The sequence below is a fragment of the Manis javanica genome, chromosome 16 (assembly GCF_040802235.1).
Source record: "Manis javanica isolate MJ-LG chromosome 16, MJ_LKY, whole genome shotgun sequence".
In the NCBI taxonomy this organism is placed as follows: domain Eukaryota; kingdom Metazoa; phylum Chordata; class Mammalia; order Pholidota; family Manidae; genus Manis; species Manis javanica.
In genome coordinates, this window is record NC_133171.1 from 30,785,514 (window position 1) to 30,810,072 (window position 24,559).

Sequence of the window (24,559 nt, forward strand, 5' to 3'; positions counted from 1 at the left end):
AATACATTCAAATTAGATACATAGTGAAATGCTCTTTGTTGTTACATGTTATTTCTCATTCTCTTACTTTTCTCTAGATTTTTATGTAATTGTGAACCTGAGTATCATGGATCTTTCTGTGAATTGCTTATGAACGAATGTGGAAGATCACCTTGTCTAGATGAAGACTATTGTGTCAACAGAACTGATGGATACAACTGCCTTTGTGTTCCTGGTTATACAGGTAAACTGTCGGCATTGTCTGTATCAACATATTGCTGTCTATGAATAGGTCTCATATCAACTCTTCAAAATCCGAAACGACTTGTCACATGTAAGTAGGACAGGAAGGTCAAGAGACTCTGTCCCTTGATAAAGGTACTTATAAAAACAAAATTATTCTTTTGAATCTATAATTTGCTGAAAGCTAAGAAACACATGGGTTCTATTTCAAGATATTTTACATTTTATGCTTTTTTGAATTGAAGTTTATCTGAATAATGTTTATATAGTTATAATACAAAAAGTATGGGTATCTGAATAATCTAAGAAGTAATATTATTATTTCTATTACACAAATATCTTAAATTTAAAATTTTTAAAGTATAATAAGTTCAACTCTCATACACGTATGCTAGGAATTAAGCAAGGAGCCACTGAATTTAAAGTTTTAGCACAAAACTGTCATTTGGAGTTTAGCTATTTTAATAATTTCATGATAAAAAATCTATTCAAATATAAAGGTAAAAGTCATTAAGGAACTTAAAGAAGCATCAGGTCTCTAAATTTCTACTGAGAAACTGCATTTCTGAAACACAAAAAGCTGTATTGTTTTGGCAATATTAATTATGTGAATCCAGCAAGAATGTATTAGATCTCCAGTCTCAATTTATTAATGTCTAAATTCTACACCACTGGGATCTTTTGGGTTCTTCTCTTAAGAGAAACTAGTTAAGTGAATCTAATATTAGATTCTATGCTCTCAAAGGAGTAAAAAACACTAGATAAACAGAAATGAGATTGGAAACAAGAACTGACAGAGAACTAGAAGCTTCTCTAGTAAATAAGTGATCAAAAGGCAAGGGAAAGTCAAGTGACCTGAACAAAAAACATGCAGGTATCTTTCGTGGGGAATTCTGACAGCTTCAGAGAAGGTTACCTTGGTAACATTGTGACCTGTGCAGAAATGTCAGTTTAAATTACAAATTCACAAAAAACGTTATCTACAGATTTTTCTTACATGAATATGAAGCATTACATTTTGGCCATAAAACAGTGTCTTTACTAAATTTCATATTGCCTGCCCATTATCTTCCACACCGAGATTCCCACTGGGGACCGTAGCTCTCCCGCCGGCAATGCCATCACCACGCTGCTGTTGTTGCTGCTACTGATGCTAATGGTGTTCAGCTAAGACACGACTGAGCACAGTAGGACTGAGCAACACATTTTCTAACGTTATTTGGTATAACGCATTGTTTTGATATTTTAAATTCATCCTCAAGTTTGAAGGATTAGCGTGTTCTTTATTTTTTCCTTTTACAATTTCCCTGTTTTCACTGCAAGCTATTGTGCTTAGTGTTGTCTCCACGTTTTAAGACTGATTTGCCAGTTAGACACGCCAGAGGAGAGGCTGAGTTACACAGTTGGCATATGAGGCAGTCTGGAATGAAAACATAAACTTGGAAGTCTTCAAATGTACAACTATGATACTGGAAAGGATCTCAAAGGAGTGCGTGTAGAAAGAACAAAGAAGACCAAGGACTAAGCCCAGGGGCACTGCAATATTTAGGGGTCCAGGAAAGGAAGGAGACCAGTTCAGGAAATTGAAAAGGGCAGTCAGTGACACAGGGGGACAATCCGGGCAGATGCAGTGCACATAGCTGCATAAATTATTTCAAGTGGGAAGAGTGATCGACAGTATCAAATATTATTAGGTCATGTCAAATAAAGACCACTAACCATTGGAGTTAGCACACAAAGATTGGTGACAATGCTGAGGAAGCAGTTTGGCTGAAGTGGAGGGTGCCAAAGTCTGTCTGAAGTGAATTTAAGTGAAAATTTGAGAAAGTTAGATGGCTGAGAGTGATTATGCAATTTATTAAGGGAAGCTTTTTATTTTTTAAGACAGAAAAACAAATAGGCAGTAGCTTGAGGAGGGAGTGAGATTAAAAATAAGTTTTTTGTTTTTTCATTTTTCTTTATCATTATATGCTTAATAGATATCTCTGATTCCTATGTGAAGTCCAGACTAGAGAATTCTGGTGGAAGCAGAGACACAAGGCTTTGAAAATAGTTGATCGATTATGGTGAGTTAGATTAGCATTGCTTAGCAAAGGTGGTGAGAAATGCCCGTACCTAGCATATCATATGTGCTCAGTAAATTTTCATGAATGAATAGACATTTAACAAAATACAAATATGAAGGTATATCACTAAACTAAATATTAGTTTATATTAATCTTTGCTTGAACAAAAACTTGTCCCTTTGCTTTCAAAAAAATAATTTCTTCTTTGATTCACGGTTCTGAAACACTTTGTTTCTTCTCTCATCTGAGGTCTCAAGTTCACCTGGAATGTTTTCCTGAACATGCATTCATGGAGCACGTGCTGTGTTACCGATCAGTGGGAAGGCTGCTTAAGGATTAGTGATTTCTTGGGCTTCCTTTCAGTCCCTAAATCTGAATTTGTCTGGCCTCTTTTCCAGGGAAATCTGAATTTTCAATTCAGCAAATTATGCTTGGTTTTTGATTAACTCCCTTGTAGGCTTCTCATATTAAAAGAAATGAGCTTTCTTCATAATTTCAAAAAGACTGACAAATACCCAGGAAGGCTACAAACACCCAGCTCATATGCCATTGCAAAAGTAGGTTTCCATACCTGGTTTGCTGGTCTGCTAGGAGCCCTCAGGTGAACTTGCTGGGCAGTAATTCAGGTAGCCGAGGTGTCTCTCTAGACGCCAGCATCCAGAGTGATCATTTTAAATTTGAAACAGGTCATTTCACTCCCAAGCTCAAAATCCTCTGATGCTTCCTGTAATGCTTTGAATGTAACACACCTTCTTACTTTGGCGTGTTAGATCCTACACCATCTGGCCCCTGGCTACCTCTCTGATCTCCTTTCCCACTACCTTCTCCCCATCCTCCCCAGATGACCTGCTCTTCCACCTGGAAATGCGTCATGTCCCTCAGAAAGGAGCACACTTTTCTTCCTTCCTTCACCAGGTCTCAGATGTCAGTTCCTCTTAGAGGCCTATTTACTTTATATAAAAATAATGCTCTTTCGCTCTATTGACCTATTTTTCCCCTTAGAGCAGTTATCACTATCTAATTATCATATTATTTATTTTATCTCTTCCTACTAAAAGTGAATCTCTTTGAAGGCAGGATTTTTTCTCTCTTGTTCACTGTTATATCTCAGTGCCTAGAAAAGTTCCTAGGATAATAGAAAAGTGCCTAGGATATTAAAGCCACTCAAATATATAATTTTTTTAATGAAAGAATATTTTACACTTCAGGTATTTGGATTTCTTAATTTTATTCAATTTTATCTTTTTACATGTTAATGCACATAACTGCTTAATGATTAGGTTTTTAAATTATTTTCTTTTCATTTTTTTCCATAATTCCATTCAAATAAACTTTTTTTAAATGTCAGTAACCAATAGGAAATAAAATTCTCACTTTTATAATGTTGATTGATTGATACTGCAGCAAGCCACTCAAAGAAGTTTTAACTGCTTGTGTGCTGATAAAGAAAACCCTGCAAATCTCATTCTGAATTAAAAGCTGTATATGTGAATATATAACATCAATTCTGAATTGAGGGCTGATATAATTTGTTTTGATATTGCAAAGTGAAATATTTCTATGCAGTTAATCTAAAAGTGACCTAAAATATAATATTTAGAACTTTTGTATTACTCATTAGCTCATAATAAATCTTTCTAAATGGAAACTAATAGCAAATTAAGCCCAATGACCTTATCGTTGATCATCCTTTATATAATATATATAACAATGGTGAAACAGTTACCATTTTATATCCTACATGAGGCTAAAAATAATGGTTGAGGTGATGCACTGCTTAGTAAAGCATATCAATTATCAGATATTTACAGTTAATTATTTATATATTTAGTTTTCTAAGGCAATTGCCCTATAAATATGTCATAATTATGTTCATCTTTTATTTTAAAGAGTAATTTGGACTGTGAAATTCTATAGATATGTCACTAAACTATATTTTATCCTATCATTGGGAAATACTTTGTTGTGCAAGCAAATTATTAATCAGAATGTTGCTCAAGACCAATGAGTACCAAAAAATAATAGTTGTAGGACAAATTAAACATGTTAGGCCCAGAGATGGTTTTGTTTCCTGATGTCCGGTCTTCCTTCTTCTCAGGCTCTAAGCAGGTATGGGCACCCAAAAGATAAGAGTATATCAAATTATCAGATTTATTCATGATGGCTCAGTAACTTCCAAAGGACAGGGCTTTCAGGTAAAGCCAGTTTGAGCAACCTACATATAACCTGTTTTTCAAAGCGTAAGTATCACCGTGCTACCCATCTCCCCCTCACAAACAGATTTGGTACAAACTGGGGGAGGAGTCAGAGGTGAAAAACAGATGCCCAGTTAAGATCGATGCATCTGGCTTATCACTTACAAGACTGAGGTCAACTGAATGGTGAGGACCAGGATGCACACGAACGATGGCAGGCCTACGGGTGTGGTGCTGGAAAGCCGGCCTTGGTACTTCCTGAAGCAAACACAGCTGATGCCTCTGGCACCCCAGGTCTCGGGCCCTTCTGGCCAGCCTGATTTCCGTTGCATATGAAGTGAGCGGCTCTGAGTGGTCTCAGCTTACCGCGTAATGACAGTCCCGCAAGTCGGGTGCTTGCTGAGCCTGCTGCCCCAGCTCCGGGGTCTTTTCCTTTACCGTGGATCCAGCTTAGCGCATTTCAAAATATAGGAAGTCAGTGCCCTAAAGGCAGTCAGTGGGAGGTGGAAGACAGTTTATAAATATTCCAGCCACCTTCTTTCACGTAGATAATCCCACTGATACATTTCCACTTTCTTAAAATCACTGTATAATCGTGTCCCAACTGCCTACAGTATTATTCCTCCCAGTGGAAGGCTTCTTCCACTGACCTGCACTTATTCTCCGGTCTCACCCTCTCCACCCCCTCACTCTCACTTCCTGAGATCATCTGCTGAACAAATTGAGCCATCACATCAGGTTCTAATTACAACAGAATTCAAACTAAGGCCAGGCTTATGACATGAGAGCGGGAATCCAGTGACGGGGGCTGATGACCAAGCATGGAACATATTTTCTGCTTTCGGAAGCATGGAGATTCTTGTCGTCAGTATGTGGGGCGTTGCCATTGGAGAAAAGATTTTCATTAACTGGCTGGAAAGGGAACTACAAGGAACCCAGTGTACGTAAACCAATTCTACCTCTTACTCTAGCTATTGAAACTGGAGAATGAGGCCATGACCCCACAGTCGTCGAAAATGAAATGTGCTGCCTACGAGAGAGGCAGTATCTTTCCTTGTAAGACTCAAGTGTTCTAGTCAGTAAATGACTGTCGATGGCATCTCCTGAAAGTAGCTGGTTTTCATCTGTAATGTAGTTCCTTCCCACGCCCTCTATTCAATTGAAATATTCTGCGTTTCTGTGTAATATAACCAGATTTAAAGACACATTACAGGCCTTTTAAAACCAAAATATTGAAGTGCTACCAGACCAGTTAACTCTTAACTCTGGCTTTTAATCAGAGAAATAAATAGAAATATAATCCATTCAAAAGCAAAGATCTTCAGAGATATTTGTGATTGGAAATCTTGAACCCAGTAACTTTACTGCACAGGAAAGAAAAATGGGTGTCCTACGATTTCAAAGGACTCTTCCTTCTCGCGCTTCAGTCGGTGATTTTTCTCACTGCTCTAATTCAGTTCCTTCTCTCTCTCTCTCTCTCAGATTTTCTCTTACCTGATTTTCTTACTTTGAGTATCTTTTCCTCCAAGTCTTTTTTATTAACAGTGACCAGCATTATCTGACTGAAAACACAGATGTAATCGTGTGGAATATCTTTATCAAGGCACATGTAAGCAGGTGCGACTCTTGACGCTTCCAGCTCCTCGACCTTCCAGGTGCCTTGACCGAGCTCCTCGGGCGCCCCAGCTTGTCTCGGTGCTGCGAAGAGTGCAGAGAATAGGTTAGACTCCCTGACTGCAGGTCCCTGACACCGGGTTCCTTTTGGTTCCCTTTCTAGCCAGTTAATGAAGGTCTGTTCTCCAATGACAATGTCTCACCACCCTGCCTGAACCCAAGCTCTCCTGCATTTAGACTCAAGGTCTTAGTCTTGGCAATGCTGGAACTCTGAATTTTAGCAAGTGAGGATTAAGAAAGATGAGAAATCTTTCCATATCTGAACACAGGAGAGCCAAGTACTTCTCCCTAGAGGCAGAGAAGACCCATAAGAAACAGTCTTTTCTTTCTTTACATCTACCACTGCCTCCTTGTATTACAGTCAGAGACTTTGTGCCACACCCTATGCCCTAAACAAGACACCCCCAATCCACCAGCTGTCCTTCTGCCTTCAAAATATATGGGTTTTGACTTCTTACATCATTGTTTCTCACCATTCAGTTATTGACCACCTTGCTAAATGTGATCCACATTTACAGGTTAAATCTACTTCTGTTTGATTGGGTAATATGATTTACGAGGATGGGAGGACCTTTAAAAATTAAGACAAATCATGGTATTCTTAATTTTTGTCTCTTATGAAAATTTAGAAGACCTGGAGACATGGGGCATATATTTTAACTTTGGAAAGGACAGGCTGTCTCTGAGGAGTGGCAGCTTGTGGAGTTGGGCACATATTCTCCAGTCTGCCTGACTTACCCACTGTCCTTAGGCATGCTATTTATCTGACTACTACATGCGTTTGAGTTTTACACCTCCGAAATTACAGAGGACCGTAAACACAAGATTCCTCATCCTCAGTGCCTTCACTTCCTCCGCTGGCTGTCCCTGTCTATTCTCCCTCCATTCCCAAATGAAAACTTCTGCATTCACACTTCAGCCCCCTGCTCGTTGTATGTGCAGACAGACCCTCACTTGTCTCATACTCTTTGATTGTCATCACTTGACTTGAAAGACACTTTCTGCGTTTAATCAGTTACGATTTAAATTTCCTAAGGGAAATTTCTATTTAGGAAAATGCTTGCATTTGTAAAAACTCACCATCTCCAAAGAGGAATAAAACAAAACAAAGGTATATCAGTGATATTTTTGCACATTTCTTGAGATGTTGATTAGCTTGTTATCGTTGTGTTAATATTTGCCTTAGGAGTAAATATTGGCTCGGTGAGTGAACGTAATTACACCTTTATTTATCAACTCTGAACAGTTGTACCTTTTTTGCCCTCTCAGAAGAGATAGTGGAGAGAGGACAATTTTTCTCCCTAAGGTATTTTTTTTTTAATCTAAGGAGTAATATGAGCATCATGTTAATTTCAGGCCTTAAAGAACACATGTGCTGCTTCAGATCAGTTAGAAACATTAAACTTTAATACCACGATCTCACCTAATCTTTACAAAAGAGAAATTAAAGAGACATGTAGATCCCTCCACCTCATGACCAAAAGAGGGAATTCTGTGTGTGTGTGAAACATTCTGGGAAGACCTAGGGAAAAATAATCATATTTAAACATGGTGTGTTCCTTAAAATAAGCATTAGAATCTCTAAAGAAATGTTTAGATGAGGAACACCACATCTCAGTTTTCCAGTTAGAACAAATAAATTCACAGTTCCCTTTGACCCACTAAACCTGTTCAGCCCAATTTATCCAACATACACCAACTCAAATCTGGAGCTGAATTAATTCTGGCACAGATTGTGAGTAGGTGCAGGTTGATCTGAAAAACACCTGATACTTGCCTGACCAATAAGCCAATGATCAGTCAAGATAGGTTTTTAGGAACAAAAATCTTGCCAGTCCTCGAAATTTTTTGTCCCTCAATAATTTAATATGTATGGAACATGAGTCCCCACTATCTTAAGAACCACCCTATGTCTTTTCCAATAGTTATTTTTAGAAGATAGTACCCTGGAATATTAAAACATCCACATTCTTCTTCCTCAGCACTTTGATTTTCTGTTTGAAGAGATAAAGGATAAAGGCATTAGTCTCTGATTTTATATAAATATATATATATATATATGTATACTTATTTTTAAACATAGCACATGTATGTTGATATGCTTAGGTTTATTTACTTTTAAAAAACATATTTTCAAGCTTACACAGTTTAGGTATAGGGCATTCCTGTCATGTAAGTGAGTTCCACCCTATAATTCACCTCCATCCATCTTCTCCTGGATTACTGAATCTCCCCTGGATTATGGAAGTGGTGTCTTCAGTCATTCTCCTTGCTTACATTCTTGCCCTTCTGCAGTAAACTCTTTACAGAGTGGTCCTATAGAAAAAACAGGTGTTATAACTCTCTGCTTGTAATACTTCAATGGATTCTTATTTTTCTTCGAATAGAATCAAAACTTCTTAATCTGGTCCTCAAGGCCTTACACAATCTGCTGTCTTTCAATTTTACATCAAGCCCTTACTCCCTATTTTCTCTCAATTCCATATGCATTGCTTTCAAACATACCACTGTTTCTGTAATATAGCACACCATTTTCCATTCGGGACTTTGTTCACCATATATGTTCTTTACAAAAAAATGTCCTTTCCATTGATCTGCATATGACTGAAATTACTTTATCTCTTCTGTCTCTCCTTTTAGGTCTCAGCTATTATTTTTTCTTTTTAAAGAGATGCCTTTACAATGAAATATCCCACTGTTACTTTTTCTATTACAGCATCCTTTTGATTTTCATTTTCAGATTTACCTTAATTTGTACTTTTCTCATTTATTATCTTGGTTGGTAATTGCATGCCTCACCAGTCAAAGTTCCATGAGGGCAGGCAGTTTCCCTGTGTCCCCTGTTCCAGATATAGAAGAGATGCTCAGCTATGTTTGTTGAAAAGGAGGATAACATTGAGAATCTCATTCTTTGTCAGAGTAAATGAAAACTGAGCATTGATTAATATATTCTGAACAAATGTGCACATTCACCAAGCAAGAGTTCTTTTTTTGTTGAACCTAGAAGTTACAGGACAGCTCCCTTGGTGAATCTGAGTGATAAGTGGACAAGACAAATCTATGTTAAATATAAATTAAGTTTAAGTTATGATAAAATCCCAACTGAGAAATCACAATTGAGATCCAGAGAAAAATGAATCTCTCACATATTATCTAATTGAGAAATTACAGCTTAAAGGATTAAGTGGATCAGGTTTATCCATTAAATATGTAGAGTCTGAAGTCTTCAGTAAGAATATAGTATGTACCGAGGGGACGCAGAAGAGGGAGAACACCGAGCTGTAAGAGTCTTTCAGGTCCATTTACAGCAGAGTCATCACCCAGTGAAGGGAAAACTAGACATTTATTGACGGGCATTTAATAATCCCTAAGGTTTAAAAAATCAGATAGCGCTTTTTATTTTTCAAGTGAGAGTCAATTTCTGTAATTTAACACTCAGTTTGAGAAAAATAATTTATTGTAATTAATGATTCTTCTCAGACTTTATTAAAAGAACACCATTATAGGCCTATAAAATGATACAGTTTAATTTTCCTAGAAAATAATGATCTCACAACTTTGAATTTCTCTGAACATTCTACTCCCATAGAGAAACTTTTTAGATCATCAAGTGTGATCAGTGCCAACACACTTATTTGTTACATCAGGAACTGTACAGGGCAACCAAGTATAACCAAGAAGCAGCCTACATTTAACATGATTTTGTGTGCTTTCCCGTTGATAAATATTTTGTAATATGCATTTTTATGTTTCAAATGACAAATTGTAAATTAGCACTGTGAAGGTAAGGAGAGAAAGTCTAATTTCACATGGGTACAGAGATTTTTTTCTTTTTCATTAATATATTTGAGTTAAAACAATGCTTAACACATTACAAGGGCCTAATAAGTATTTAAGATAAAATATGAGTACCTTAGCTTCACTTTTGCCCTCTACAGCTTTAATTGCCCACCATCCACTGGGTTCTGGAAGCAGATGATCCTCCTTCTACTGTATTGCCAGGTCAGTAGCAGCCTAACACTACATCACTATGCCTGTGGAATTCGCCTCACTTCATCTCATCATATACGCATTTTATCATTGCACGTCATCACAAGGGTGAGTATAGCGCAAGAAGATACTTTGACAGGTAGAAAGAGTCCACATCATACAACTTTTATTATGCTTCTTCATTGTTTATTACATATAAAAACTAAGCCATGTTTCTAGAAATAATGTGATCTTGTGAAACATCATATTCTAGTAGCGAACCTTAATCTGTGGTTTATACTGCCAGACCATAAGGAAAAGTTTTATGTATCATTCTTACCTAATCAAATTAACAAATTTTGGTTTTGGTTACCCTGTATGGTTCTTGATGTAACAAATAATAAGGTATGTAGTATGGTGCTGTAATTGTTCTATTTTATTAGTAGTTGTTGTTGTTAATCTCTCACTATGCCTAATTTATAAATTAAACTTTTCCGTACACATGTGTGCAGTAAAAACAGAATATGCATAGGGTTCAGTGCTCTTTAAGGTCTCAGACATCCACTGGGGGTCTTGGCACATATCTCCCACAGGTAAAAGGGGGCTGCTGTAGTAACGTCCGTAACTTAGAGTGATAATTATTCAAATAACCTAAAAATATGGTTCAACTAAGATAAAAATGATAGTATATACATACTTTAAAAGAGATAGTCTTTCAAAGATTTTTGAAATATGCTCTATTTTCTTTATATTTAATAAGGGTATTAGAAGAATCTTTGGTATTTGAGTTTTTTCTAAATGTAGACAAAGATTTTAATTAACCACAGGGTTTTATTAAAGAAATTAAATCAAATTTAATGATGCCTTCAATGAAGCTTGTCTAATGATGGCAATTGGATAATGAAAGTTCACTGTGTGACAAATGTTAATTGGAGATAAAAGACCAGGAAATATACACAAATAATTATAAACCACTCAGTCTGAATGTATGTTTTCAGAAGTATGATCTTATTTTGTATGATTTCCTCAAATGAAGTAGGAATTTTCTGGAAACTCAGACAAAGGAAATTTAAGTGTCACCATTACAGAAAATCCAATGATGCAAACAGCTTACCTAAGTCAGTGCATGTTGGCCTGCATACTCTAAAAGTTTAAGAAACATCTCCTGTCTTCAAAGATAACAAAACTAGGAAGACAGCATTTACAGAGAACTTTGTAGAGCTTAATTAAGGGAAAGAAGAGAGAGGCTTCAGATTTTGTTAACAACTGAGCATTTAACTTGGTCTGAAGGCTGGACAGTATTTTTGTCCACATGTCATGAGTCTACCTGACAGCCCTGTTGAGAAAAACAGAAGGAAGGAGATGGAAGGTTTGTGAGTCGCTAGTGTGGGCCATATTTAAAAGCACTTGTCATATGATTTCTCAATGATCTGAATTAGGTAGTATTTCCAGATTACAGTTGAGGAGTCAGGCCAAATTTAAATAGGTTATTTTAGGTCAACAGGCTCAGAGGATTTGGGACTGAAATCCAGGTATGACATTTTCTAAAGCACATAACTCAATCTGCAGAAACTTAAGGTAAAAAATATTTTATAAACTTTAAATTATAGCAAACTAGTTCCTAGGCAATCAGTCATGTAAGGCTGGAAATAAATATGATATATGATCTCTTTGATACTTCTATGCCTCAAATTAAATATCTGGATTTGATAGACATTTCTTTCTTTCTTTCCCAAATATCCTCTCCTTTTTAAAGTTCTGAATCCTCTACCAAGAAAGTGAACTTACCTACATATTCAGGCATATATAAGAGTTTCTGAAACATGAGGATAACAGACTAATTATGTAAATGTTAATGATGAAGTGAGTTTTTTCACTTTAAAACCATTTCTCTTTTCTGTTGCCCTTAATGTAAACCATCAGCCAATTTTATTGAAATAGGAAAATAACATTCTCAGTACAGTAGAGCCATTCTAAAATATTTGTACAGTAGAATTGGAAAAAAACATGAGTTTAATCTTTAAAGGTATATTTTATGTAAATAAAATATCTTTTTAAAAAGTAAAACTATAAATATGATCTATAACATAACTCAATGGAAGAAATATAGCATAAGAAAAATACAGGTGAAAATGGAAAACACAGCTTTAGAAACATAAGATTATCCATAACCATAAGCCTTTTGAGCACATTTCATATTCCTTCAGTTGAGGAGGGAAAATTCCATTGCTTTAAATATTTCAAAGGTTACTGAATAAATAATAAACCATAGAGATACATGGCCTGTGTTGATATGTTAAGAGGAAATAAAAAAGCTGATGAGCTATTCACTTTCATATCCCTACTTTATAAATGACTCCCAAACAATTTTGGGTGAAACAGATCCCAAGGTCTAAAACAAACAAACAAACAAACAAACAGTCCCAAACCTTCCTTGATACCCCTAGGATGCAACTAACCGGCTAGGAAAGGGTTGTATTAGATGGTCCCCTAAAAGAGAGAGAAGCAAGTGTCCTTAAAGTGCCTACCTTAAAAGTAAATTGTAAATATCCATGCGAAAGAGTTAGCTAAATGTCATGCTCTTTCCAGACTGATGTCATGTACTTTTACAGGCATTCAAAGACTGGATTATAAGATTTAGGCCGTTTGTTAAATGTAGTATGGTAATAAAGGTAATACTAAAATCTATCAAATAAATAAAAAAATATTTTCTGGTGACATGATCTCTTACTATCTTTAATTGACTACTTAATATGAATCTCAAACTTAGCTATATGTAACAGATTTTTTAAAATTCTGCTCACTTCTATCCCCTGCTCAGTAAAAGCCTCCATCACCAACTCTAGCCCAAAACTGGGGAGCTGTAAATAGTTCTAGTATCTCCCTCATGTTTACATCCTGTCCATTACAAAGCCCTTATTAGTTTTCAAATGTAACTCACTTAGTCTAATTATTTCCTCTTTTATAACCACTACCATTATATTTTATTGTCTTCAAAACTAGAATCCCAACTGATATCTGTGCTTCTACATCCTCACCATACTTTCTTATGATAGCAAAATGACATAATTTTAAAATATAAATAATAATAAATTACTTTTCTCTGTACTTTAAACCCTTTAGTGAGTTTTCCATTATAATTATAATAAAAGACAATTCTTTGAGATGATCTAAAAGCCAAATGACTTGGATACTCACTGAGTTTTAAAAATATATGCATTTCCTATTCCTATCTATATTAACTTTACTATTTTCTATTTCTACACCTTAGAATTTGAACTCTTTGAGAACTGACAGATATTTTTGTTCACAACCTAGAAATTTTCCTAGTACCTACTAGACAATATCTGACTTTTGAACATATGACTAAATTCTGATAAAGTAATATTCTAAGATGAGAAAGATATGGTCTATAGAATATTTCATAATCTTCAAACCACATTATGAACCTGTCTCAATCAACTCAAATTTCCTACTTCCAGAAGAGCTCATTAGAAGTCACAGCACTCTGCATTTCTCCAAAAATTGTTTTGGCCTTTCCAATATCATATGTGCCAATTTAGCTCCAAATTTGGCATATGAACACCCCCTCAGGTCTAAGTCTAAAAAGATAAGTTTGCCATTATCAAGGTGGATAATGGGTGAGGTTATGAGAATTTGCCTTCCTCATTCAGCAAATTATTTTTATATACATGTAATTATATTTAATTTACATATGTATTAATTATATCTATTATATTATATCTCTCACATAATCAGTAACAAGGACTTTTTGTTCCAGTTGAGGAACAGGTATTGGACTTACCCTTCTGCTATAAACCAACATGAACACAGTAAAATATATTTAGAAACTTTTGAACTACAGACTGTGCAGGACAGAAGAGAAGCACGTGACATGAGCTTCACATTCAGACCAACTTTCTTCCTAGGATAGTTTCAAAGTGAAGCCTGGGGAGTTAAGATTCATACAGAGAGCAGTGGTCTTGTAGAGCAGAGAAATAAACATCAGAGTTTGGGACACTTGGGAGGTGAGATTTAGTAGAGTATTAGAAGGAAGGTGACTTCTCAGAAATGTGGACCTAAAAAAGTACACAAGCCTTCCATATGCACAGGCATCATTCTATGAGGGTTGCCAGAAAACTATTGGGAAGCTATGAGATAAATGGCAAATCTGGAGTCCACAGAATGCTGGGGGATGTTGGAATGTTGACCAGCCAGAGTGAAGAGATGCTCATGATTTAAAAGTAGAGCTCCTTATAACCCTAGAATAAGAGCTGTTCTACACTAATCTAAACAAGGCTGACAAGCATTGATGAAGCCACTAGTAAACTAGCCAGCCAAAACTGAAGTTTTTAAAGGAATGAAAAATACAGACTTCTAACAGTATGAAGTCTACAATAGCCAGCATATAATAGAGAATATCTAGGAATGTGAATAAACAGAGAATTGTGATGTATATCTGGATGAAATAAAAGAGACGATAGAAACAGATTCATAGATTACATAGATAAACCAGCTGTTGTAAAAATGTTCAAGGATTTAAGGAAAATGGTGTGAATAATAAAGAGGCAGGAGTTGCCTTACGTTATAAATCTACATCAATCAAGACAGTGGTGTTGGTGGAAGTATAGACAGATAGATAAATGGAACAGAATAAGACCCAAAGAATAAACCCATACAAATAGAGTCAACTGATCTTTGACAAAGAGCAAAGGCAATTCTACAGAGGAAGGGTAGTCTTTTCAGGAAATGGTTCCAAAACAAGTGGACATCCACATACAAAAAAAAAAAATCTAGAAATCAATCTTGCATATTTCATAAACATATACTTCAAAAGAATTATACATCAAAATGTAAAATGCAAAACTATAAAACTTCTAGAAAATAACATAGGAGTGATTCCAAGTGACCTGAAAAAAAGAAAATTTGTTTTTATATGCAACACCAAAAGGCAGCTCCTCAGGTAGCACTAGAAAAAATGGATCACGGGACACCTGTCCAGTTCTTTCCTTCTACAGGGAGAAGCTGGGATCTGGGCTCTTTCACTTGTTTGCTTTCCACCAAGCCTGGGGGAGGGACTCTGATGCCTAGCATGTGCACGGTCAGGCCACCCTCTTTGTTCTTGCTGGCCCCATGGGTGGCTTGAGTGTGCTAGTTCCCATCATCACCCTAAGACAAGAAAACAGAAGCCAGCCCTCTGGGCAGCCCTCAGGAAAGTTAGGGCATTCGATGTGTGGTCTAACTCTTTGCCCTTCTAGGGGAAATCTGAGAACAAGGATTTATTAGACATTCACTCTGCACTGTTCTGAGAGTCAGAGGGAGGAGGTGTGGCAAGTGCCGAACACAGAATCAAAACAATGCTTTATTCTCTTTAGTCCTCAGGAGACTAGTAATGCCAAGCTTCCTCAGCAGCCCAAGACACTTGTCCCTTGGGTAGGAACCAGGGAAGTCAGGGACCTAGATGTGTGGTCCGACTCCTTCATTTCTTGGGGAGAAGCTGGGAGCTATGGGTTCCCTTCAGACTATATATATGGTTCTGTGCTGGGGATGGGTTTCACAGCAATAGAGTGTCTTCTCTTTGCTTACTAGTCTAATGTGGCTGGATTTGCACTCAGCCAGGGTAGAGGGACCCTTCAACCCATTTTTGGGTTTCCCACAGTGGAAGCTGATCCATGTGTTGATGTGGAATCAGTGCATTCATGGGAGGATAGAGAGTCTAGAGGTTCCTTTTCTGCCATGTCACTCCAGATATTCTCTGTAGTATTTTTCTTATTGATGCTCTTTTAATATTTTCTTATCATTACCAATATTTAGCAATTATATATTATGCCATTCTTTGGTGTGATATTCTTTTTGTTTATTGAGCTCATGGGATCATTTTTTTGATAGCTTTAATCAAATTTAGAGAAGTTACTGCTCTTGTTGCCTCAACAACATGTTTCTGTCCCTGCTTTATCCTCGTACTTCAAGGGCACATGGATTATACTTGATATCTTACCATGGGTGCCCAAGGTTCTGTTCTCTTTTTTATTTGTTTTCCCTTGTTTTGTTCATAGATTTTTTTCCCCTAAGTTAGCATAGTTTTATTACTATGTCTTCAAGTTCAATGTCTGTCTTTGTGAATGTTATATGTTAACTTGGAAGGAATGTGTATTATGTAGTTGGTGGATATAAATCTCTATAAATTTCAATTGGAATGGTTTAGTTGATAGACTGTTCAGATTTACTCTACCCTTACTGATTTTATCAGCTACTTTTCTTTCAGTTTGAAAGAGGGGCTTTACAATCCCAGCTGTGAATGTATATGCGTCTATTGAAATTTTAGTTCAATCAGCTTTGATTCATGTATTTTGATCTCAAACCGGAAAGATTGACAGTATTCAGGGAAAAACAATCAAAATCTGAAAGAATTTCTGGACTAGAAACCAGACTGGATCTAATAATTCACTTTAAGATAAATAAATGAATAATCCTACACTTAGATCCAAACCTAACTATATACAGATACTCTACACATAAATATTAGAAGAACATAGGAAGTAGAATTGGAGTTGACGTTGAGCTCTACATTTAAATATGGCTAACAGGATGCTATGGACTGTAATGTGTCCCCTCAAATTTCCTATTTTAAAGCCTTAACCCAAAAAGTGCCAGTATTTGGATATGAACCCTTTGGGAAATAATTAGGTTTACATGAGATCATGAGGGTCCCACCCTCATGAAGGATTAGGGCCCTTATAAGAAGTACCAGAGAGCTTGATTTCTGTCACTGTACCACTTGACACTGCATGAAGGAGGCCATCAACAAGCCAGGAAGGCAATGGCCACCAAACCACGCGTTGGCATCCTGACTTCACACTTGCAACCTCCAGAAATGTGAGAACCGTAATTTCTGTGTTTAAGCCACCCAGTCTGTATTGTATTTTCATATTGTAGCCTGAACAGACAAAAACAGAATAATGTCGTTTCCCCACAAAGGCTTTACTAATAGAGGAAAACCTCAGCGGGAGGAAGACTGGTGGCCAAAGAAAGAGGTTCAGTGACGTAGTCACGTGCATCCAGCCTTTAAACGTAAAGATAAAGTATTTGACAACGTATCATATGAGGGGTTCTTTAGGAGACTTAGAAGGGATATAATGTATTTCATCAGCCAAACTCTGCACATTGGTGTAGACTACTTTTGTGTCTCTCTCTCATTTCAAGTGCTAAAAAATTTTTTTTCTCTGATTTATTCCTCCAAGTCTACACTATCCTTTCCCGTGTCTTCTGGGTCCTGGAGCTGCTATAACAAGTAACACAAAGTGGGTGGTTTAAAACAACAGAAATTCGTTTTACAGGTCTCGTGACTAGAAATCTGAAAACAAGTCTTTGGGAGTACCGTGCTCCCTCGGAAAGGTCGCGGAAGGACGTGTTCCACGCCTCCCTAGTGTCTTCTGGTGATTGCCAGCAATCCCTGGATTCAACCACCATTTCTCTAGGGAAAGAGAGCTCCCAAATTTCACTAGTTACTCAATCTACAAAAGTTCTGAGTATTTTTCAATTTCTTTTGACCTTGTCATTGACCAGCCCCTCTTCCTGGATTTGTTTTTCCTTCTGCTTCATGTGGTTCTACACTTTCCCTTTCCCATGACGCTCCTGCCGCTTCTTGGGTCTCTGTCCCTTTGCAGGCTGACTCACCTATTCCCTGTCATTGACTTCTGGGATTCCTTTAGGCAAGAGCTGTGTGCCCATTTTCCTACTTATTCTATATCCACTCACAGTTTCCATCCATATGCAGTTATTTACATGTTATTGTCTCAAGACCTTCTCTCTTCTCCAAATGCCAGACCCTCATAAACAGCCTAACTGACATCTTCTTTTGGATGTTGCCAAACCACATCATATCAACAAGTTAAAAACCATTCAGTTTAAACTCAAAGCAGTGAAAGGCACAGAAATCATCTAAATGTGCCAACCAGACACCATGAGGACATCCCTGATACCTTCCTCTTCCCCCTTACCATACCCAATTCACAACAAAGTTATGTTGGTTGGTAACCTAGGTATCTCAAATCAAACCATGTCTCTCTGTCTCTACCATCCTCAACCTAGTTGAAAATTCTATGTATATTTGGTCTGTTTCATTACCTTTGAGATCATTTATCTTTATCTGCACAATAACTACAGTAATTTTATTTTCACAGCTAGTGTCTGTGTGGTATCACATACCCAAAAGACTTTTAATGACTTTCAATTGTTTTATCTATCAATCCAGGTCCTACGATGGCTCTGTATACTTTGTCAATCTAATCTACATCTTTCCCCTGACTCTGTGCCCTTCAGCTATTTTGATTTTATTGCTGTCTCTAACAGAACTACACTTACTCTGAAATGGTAAATTCTATCCATTCACCTAATTCGCTTCTACCATATCTCATATTAAGTTACTTATTAGTGGAAGGCCCTCCCCTAACATCTGTGAATTATTCTAATAGGTGTATTGCTAGCATTAATTATCTTCCCTTCATGGTATTTTTTTCACTATTTTAATTTTACATGTATATGTGTAAATTATTGATTGACATGTAACTCCATCCTAGAATGCAGTCTCAAGGAAGACAGGGAGACACCTGTTTTTGTTTGTGGAAAAGAGTGCCTGGCATGTGATGGGGTAGCTGTTAGTGTTGATTTAATACTGCAGAATAATGAATATGGATGGAAATTTGTACCTAATCTCTTTGACTTCAAAAGGAGGGGCCAATTATAGGCAAACAGATTTTAGGTTAATATAGAAAGAATGTTCTAACATATACTCTTGTTAACAAATGAAATATGCATCCTTGAGAGTCAAATATTTACCAAAATAATCATCTTATTATTGATGATGTATCAGGTGATTTTAAATATTAGCTCTCTTACTACCTCTAACAACCTTGCATGGGAGACATAATCAAACTCAATTTTTGCAGATATAAAGAAAATAGGCTCCTATGATAAGATAAATTTTAAGAATGATTCCTCATAAAGATTGTCTTAGTAATAGTCTCCCCCTTTTAATTGTGAGTGAAAAGTGTGAATATGGTGAGATATTACCTCCATGATTATGTTAAACTATGCGGAGAAAGATTATCTGGATGGACCTAACTTCATTGCATGAGCCATTTGAGAACAGAAAGATTTCTTCAAGTAGCAAAGAGACGAGGAAGTCAAGATTCAAAGCACAGAAAGGATTTGTCCTGTCCTTGCTGGCACTGAGGGTGGAAGGACTACTTTAAAAGTCATGCAGTTTAGAAGGGCGGAGCCAACATGGCAGCATGAGTAGGACAGTGGGAATCTCCTCCCAAAAACATATATATTTTTGAAAATACAACAAATACAACTAATCCTAAAAGAGAGACCAGAAGACACAGGACAACAGCCAGACTACATCCACACATGCGAGAGCCCAGCGCCTGGTGAAAGGGGTAAGATACAACCCCCGGACCGGCAGGACCCGAGCACGCCTCCCCCCAGCTTCCGGCGGGAGGGAGAGGGAGCCCAGGACTGCTAAACACAGAGCCCCAGCCACCCGCACCAGAGCACAGACACAGTGCATGCATGGAGGGCTGTAAACTAGGGAAACAGGGCAGCAAGACCTCTGAGCGGGTTCCAAAGCTGATGCCCCTGTGACAAGGAAAAGCGAGTGCTTCTTGAAAGTCTTAAAGGGACAGGAACGTAACAGCTGGATGGAAACAACACTGGTCACAGCCCAGTGGCTGGAAATTACAGGGAAAACAGGGTGCACTAACCCCCTGGGCAACAGCTCTGAGACCCCTCATGGAGGTAAACAGCAAAACAGCCCCCTTGTCCATTACCTCTCTGGGCGCTGCGAAAGCAGAGAAGCAGCCTAAGGTAGGCCCCACCCCCTCAGAAAGGGAGTTTTCTCCATATCAGCCGGGAAAGACACAAAGACCCAGTTTACACGCAATTACCCAACACAAGCCACAAGGGGTCACAGTTGTCCCAGTAAAGAAAGGCCAGTAGCAAGTGGAAAGTTTGGCCCTCCCAGTTGACAGTCAATAGCACCTCTCAATATGAAAAGGCAAAAAAATATGATCCAGACAAGACTAACCCAGACAGCTTCAGCATCTGCTACATCTTCCCCTGAGAAGGAACCTGGGGGAATAGATTTAACCAGTCTTCCTGAAAAAGAATTCAAAATTCAAAACAAAAGTCATAACCATGCTGATGGACTTGCAGAGAAATATGGAAGAAGTAAGGAAGGAGAATAAAGAAATAAAGCAAACTCTGGAAGGACTTCAAAACAGAATGGACGAGATGCAAGAGACCGTTAATGGACTAGAAAACAGAGAACAGGAATGCAGAGAAGCTGATGCAGAGAGAGATAAAAGGATCTCCAGGAATGAAAGAATTCTAAGAGAGCTGAGTGACGAATCAAAATAAACAATATCCGCATTATAGGGGTACCAGAAGAAGAAGAGGGAGAAAAAGGGATAGAAAGTGTCTTTGAAGAAATAATTGCTGAAAACCACCTCAAACTAGGGGAGGAAATGGCCTCTAGGACCACAGAGGTACACAAAACTCCCATGACAAGGGATCCAAGGAGGGCAACACCAAGACACATAATAATTAAAATGGCAAAGATCAAAGACAAGGACAAAGTATTAAAGGCAGCCAGAGAGAAAAAAAAAAGGTTACCTACAAAGGAAAACCCATCAGGCTATCATCAGACTTCTCAACAGAAACCATATAGGCCAGAAGAGAATGGCATGATATACTTAATGCAATGAAACAGAAGGGCCTTGAAACAAGACTACTGTATCCAGCACGAATATCATTTAAACATGAAGGAGGGGTTAAACAATTCCCAGACAAGCAAAAGTTGAGGGAATTTGCCTCCCACAAACCACCTCTACAGGGCATCCTACAGGGACTGCTCTAGATGGGAGCACTCCTAAAAAGAACACAGAACAAAACACCCAACATATGAAGAAGGGAGGAGGAGGAATAAGAAGGGAGAGAAATAAAGAATCATCAGACCGTGTTTATAATAGCTCAACAAACAAGTTAAGTTAGACAGTAAGATAGAAAAGAGCCTGAACCTTTGGTAACCACAAAGTTAAAGCCTGCAATGGCAATAAGTACATACCTTTCAATAATCACCCTTAATGTAAATGGACTGAATGCACCAATCAAAAGACACAGAGTAATAGAATGGATAAAAAAGCAAGATCCATCCATATGCTGCTTACAAGAGACTCATCTCAAACCCAAAGACATGCACAGACTTAAAGTCAAGTGATGGAAAAAGATATTTCATGCAAACAACAGAGAGAAGAAAGCAAGTGTTGCAATTCTGGTATCAGACAAAACAGACTACAAAATAAAGTAATAAAAGATAAAGAAGGACAGTACATATTAATAAAGGGCTCAGTCCAACAAGAGGATATAACCATTATGAATATATATGCACCCAATACAGGAGCACCAACATATCTGAAACAAATACTAACAGAATTAAAGGAGGAAATAGAATGCAGTGCATTCATTCTACGAGACTTCAACACACCACTCATTCCAAAGCACAGATCCACCAGACAGAAAATAAGTAAGGACACAGAGGCACTGAACAACACGCTAGAACAGATGGACCTAATAGACATCTACAGAACTCTACATCCAAAAGCAACAGGATACACATTCTTCTCAAGTGCACATGGAACATTCTCCAGAATAGACCACATACTAGCTCACAAAAAGAGCCTCAGTAAATTCCAAAAGATTGAAATCCTACCAACCAACTTTTCAGACCACAAAGGCATGAAACTAGAAATAAACAGTACAAAGAATGCAAAAAGGCTCACAAACACATGGAGGCTTAGCAACATGCTCCTAAATAATCAGTGGATCAATGACCAAATCAAAATGGAGATCCAGCAATATATGGAAACAAACGACAACAACACCACTAAGCCCCAACTACTGTGGGACACAGCAAAAGCAGTCTTAAGAGGAAAGTATATAGCAATCCAGGCATTTTTATAAAAGGAAGAACAATCCCAAATGAATGGTCTAATGTCACAATTATCGAAATTGGAAAAAGAACAACAAATGAGGCCTCAGGTCAGCAGAAGGAGGGACATAATAAAGATCAGAGAAGAAATAAATAAAATTGAGAAGAATAAAACAATAGCAAAAATGAATGAAACCAAGAGCTGGTTCTTCGAGAAAATAAACAAAAAGATAAGCCTCTAGCCAGACTTATTAAGAGGAAAAGAGAGTCAACACAAATCAACAGTATCAGAAATGAGAAAGGAAAAATCACGACGGACCCCACAGAAATACAAAGAATTATTAGAGAGTACTATGAAAACCTATATGCTAACAAGCTGGGAAACCTAAAAGAAATGGACAACTTCCTAGAAAAACACAACCTTCCAAGACTGACCCAGAAAGAAACAGAAAATCTAAACAGACCAATTACCAGCAACGAAATTGAAGCGGTAATCAAAAAACTACCAAAGAACAAAACCCCCGGGCCAGATGGATTCACCTCGGAATTTTATCAGACATACAGGGAAGACATAACACCCATTCTCCTTAAAGATTTCCAAAAAATAGAAGAGGAGGGGTTACTCCCAAACTCATTCTATGAAGCTAACATCAAATACCAAATACCTAATACCAAAACCAGGCAAAGACCACACCAAAAAAGAAACTACAGACCAATATCCCTGATGAACATAGATGCAAAAATACTCAACAAAATATTAGCAAACCGAATTCAAAAACACATCAAAAGGATCATACATCATGACCAAGTGGGATTCATCCCAGGGATGCAAGGATAGTAAAACATTCGAAAGTCCATCAACATCATCCACCACATCAAAAAAAAGAAACACAAAAACCACATGATCATCTCCATAGATGCTGAAAAAGCATTTGACAAAGTTCAACATCCATTCATGATAAAAACTCTCAGCAAAATGGGAATAGAGGGCATACCTCAACATAATAAAGACCATGTATGAAAAACCCACAGCCAACATTATATTGAACAGCGAGAAGCTGAAAGCTTTTCCTATGAGATCGGGAACAAGACAGGGATGCCCACTCTCCCCACTGTTGTTCAACATAGTACTGGAGGTCCTAGCCACGGCAATCAGACAAAACCAAAAAATACAAGGAATCCAGATTGATAAAGAAGAAGTTAAGCTGTCACTATTTGCAGATGACATGATACTGTACATAAAAAACCCTAAAGAGTCCACCCCAAAACTACTAGAACTGATATCGGAATACAGCAAAGTTGCAGGATACAAAATCAACACACAGAAATCTGTAGCTTTCCTATACACTAACAATGACCCAACAGAAAGAGAAATCAGGAAAACAACTCCATTCACAATTGCATCAATAAAAATAAAATACCTAGGAATAAACCTAACCAAAGAAGTGAAAGACTTATATTCTGAAAACTACAAGTAACTCCTAAGAGAATTTAAAGGGGACACTAGCAGATGGAAACTCATCCCATGCTCGTGGCTAGGAAGAATTAGTATCACCAAATGGCCATCCTGCCCAAAGCAATATACAGATTTGATGCAATCCCTATGAAACTACCAGCAACATACTTCAATGAACTGGAACAAATAATTCAAAAATTCATATGGAAACACCAAAGACACCGAATAGCCAAAGCAATCCTGAGAAAGAAGTATAAAGTAGGGGGGATATCACTCCCCAACTTCAAGCTCTACTATAAAGCCATAATAATCAAGACAATTTGGTATTGGCACAAGAACAGAGCCACAGACCAATGGAACAGACTAGAGATTCCAGACATTAACCCAGACATATATGGTCAATTAATATTTGATAAAGGAGCCATGGACATACAATGGTGAAATGACAGTCTCTTCAACAGATGGCTCTGGCAAAACTGGACAGCTACATGTAGGAGAATGAAATTGGACCATTGTCTAACCCCATATACAAAAGTAAACTCAAAATGGATCAAAGATCTGAATGTAAGTCATGAAACCATAAAACTCTTAGAAAAAAACATAGGCAAAAACATTTTAGACATAAACATGAGTGACCTCTTCTTGAACATATCTCCCCGGGCAAGGAAAACAACAGCAAAAATGAACAAGTGGGACTATATCAAGCTGAAAAGCTTCTGTACAGCAAAAGACACCATCAATAGAACAGAAAGGAACCCTACAGTATGGGAGAATATATTTGAAAATAACAGATCCGATAAAGGCTTAATGTCCAGAATATATAAAGAGCTCACACGCCTCAACAAAAAACAAATAACCCAATTAAAAAATGGGCAGAGGAACTGAACAGACGGTTCTCCAAAAAAGAAATACAGATGGCCAACAGACACATGAAAAGATGCTCCAAATCGCTAATTATCAGAGAAATGCAAATTAAAACTACAAT

At 37.4% G+C, this 24,559-nt stretch overlaps 1 protein-coding gene across 1 annotated transcript in view; it reads left to right on the forward strand.

The window, feature by feature from the left end:
- Nucleotides 1-24,559, forward strand: part of EYS (eyes shut homolog) — a 1,533,253-nt gene that overhangs the window by 600,048 nt on the left and 908,646 nt on the right. Inside the window, 1 exon segment of the mRNA XM_073224289.1 lies at nucleotides 78-223. Coding sequence (XP_073080390.1) covers nucleotides 78-223 — 146 coding nt within the window.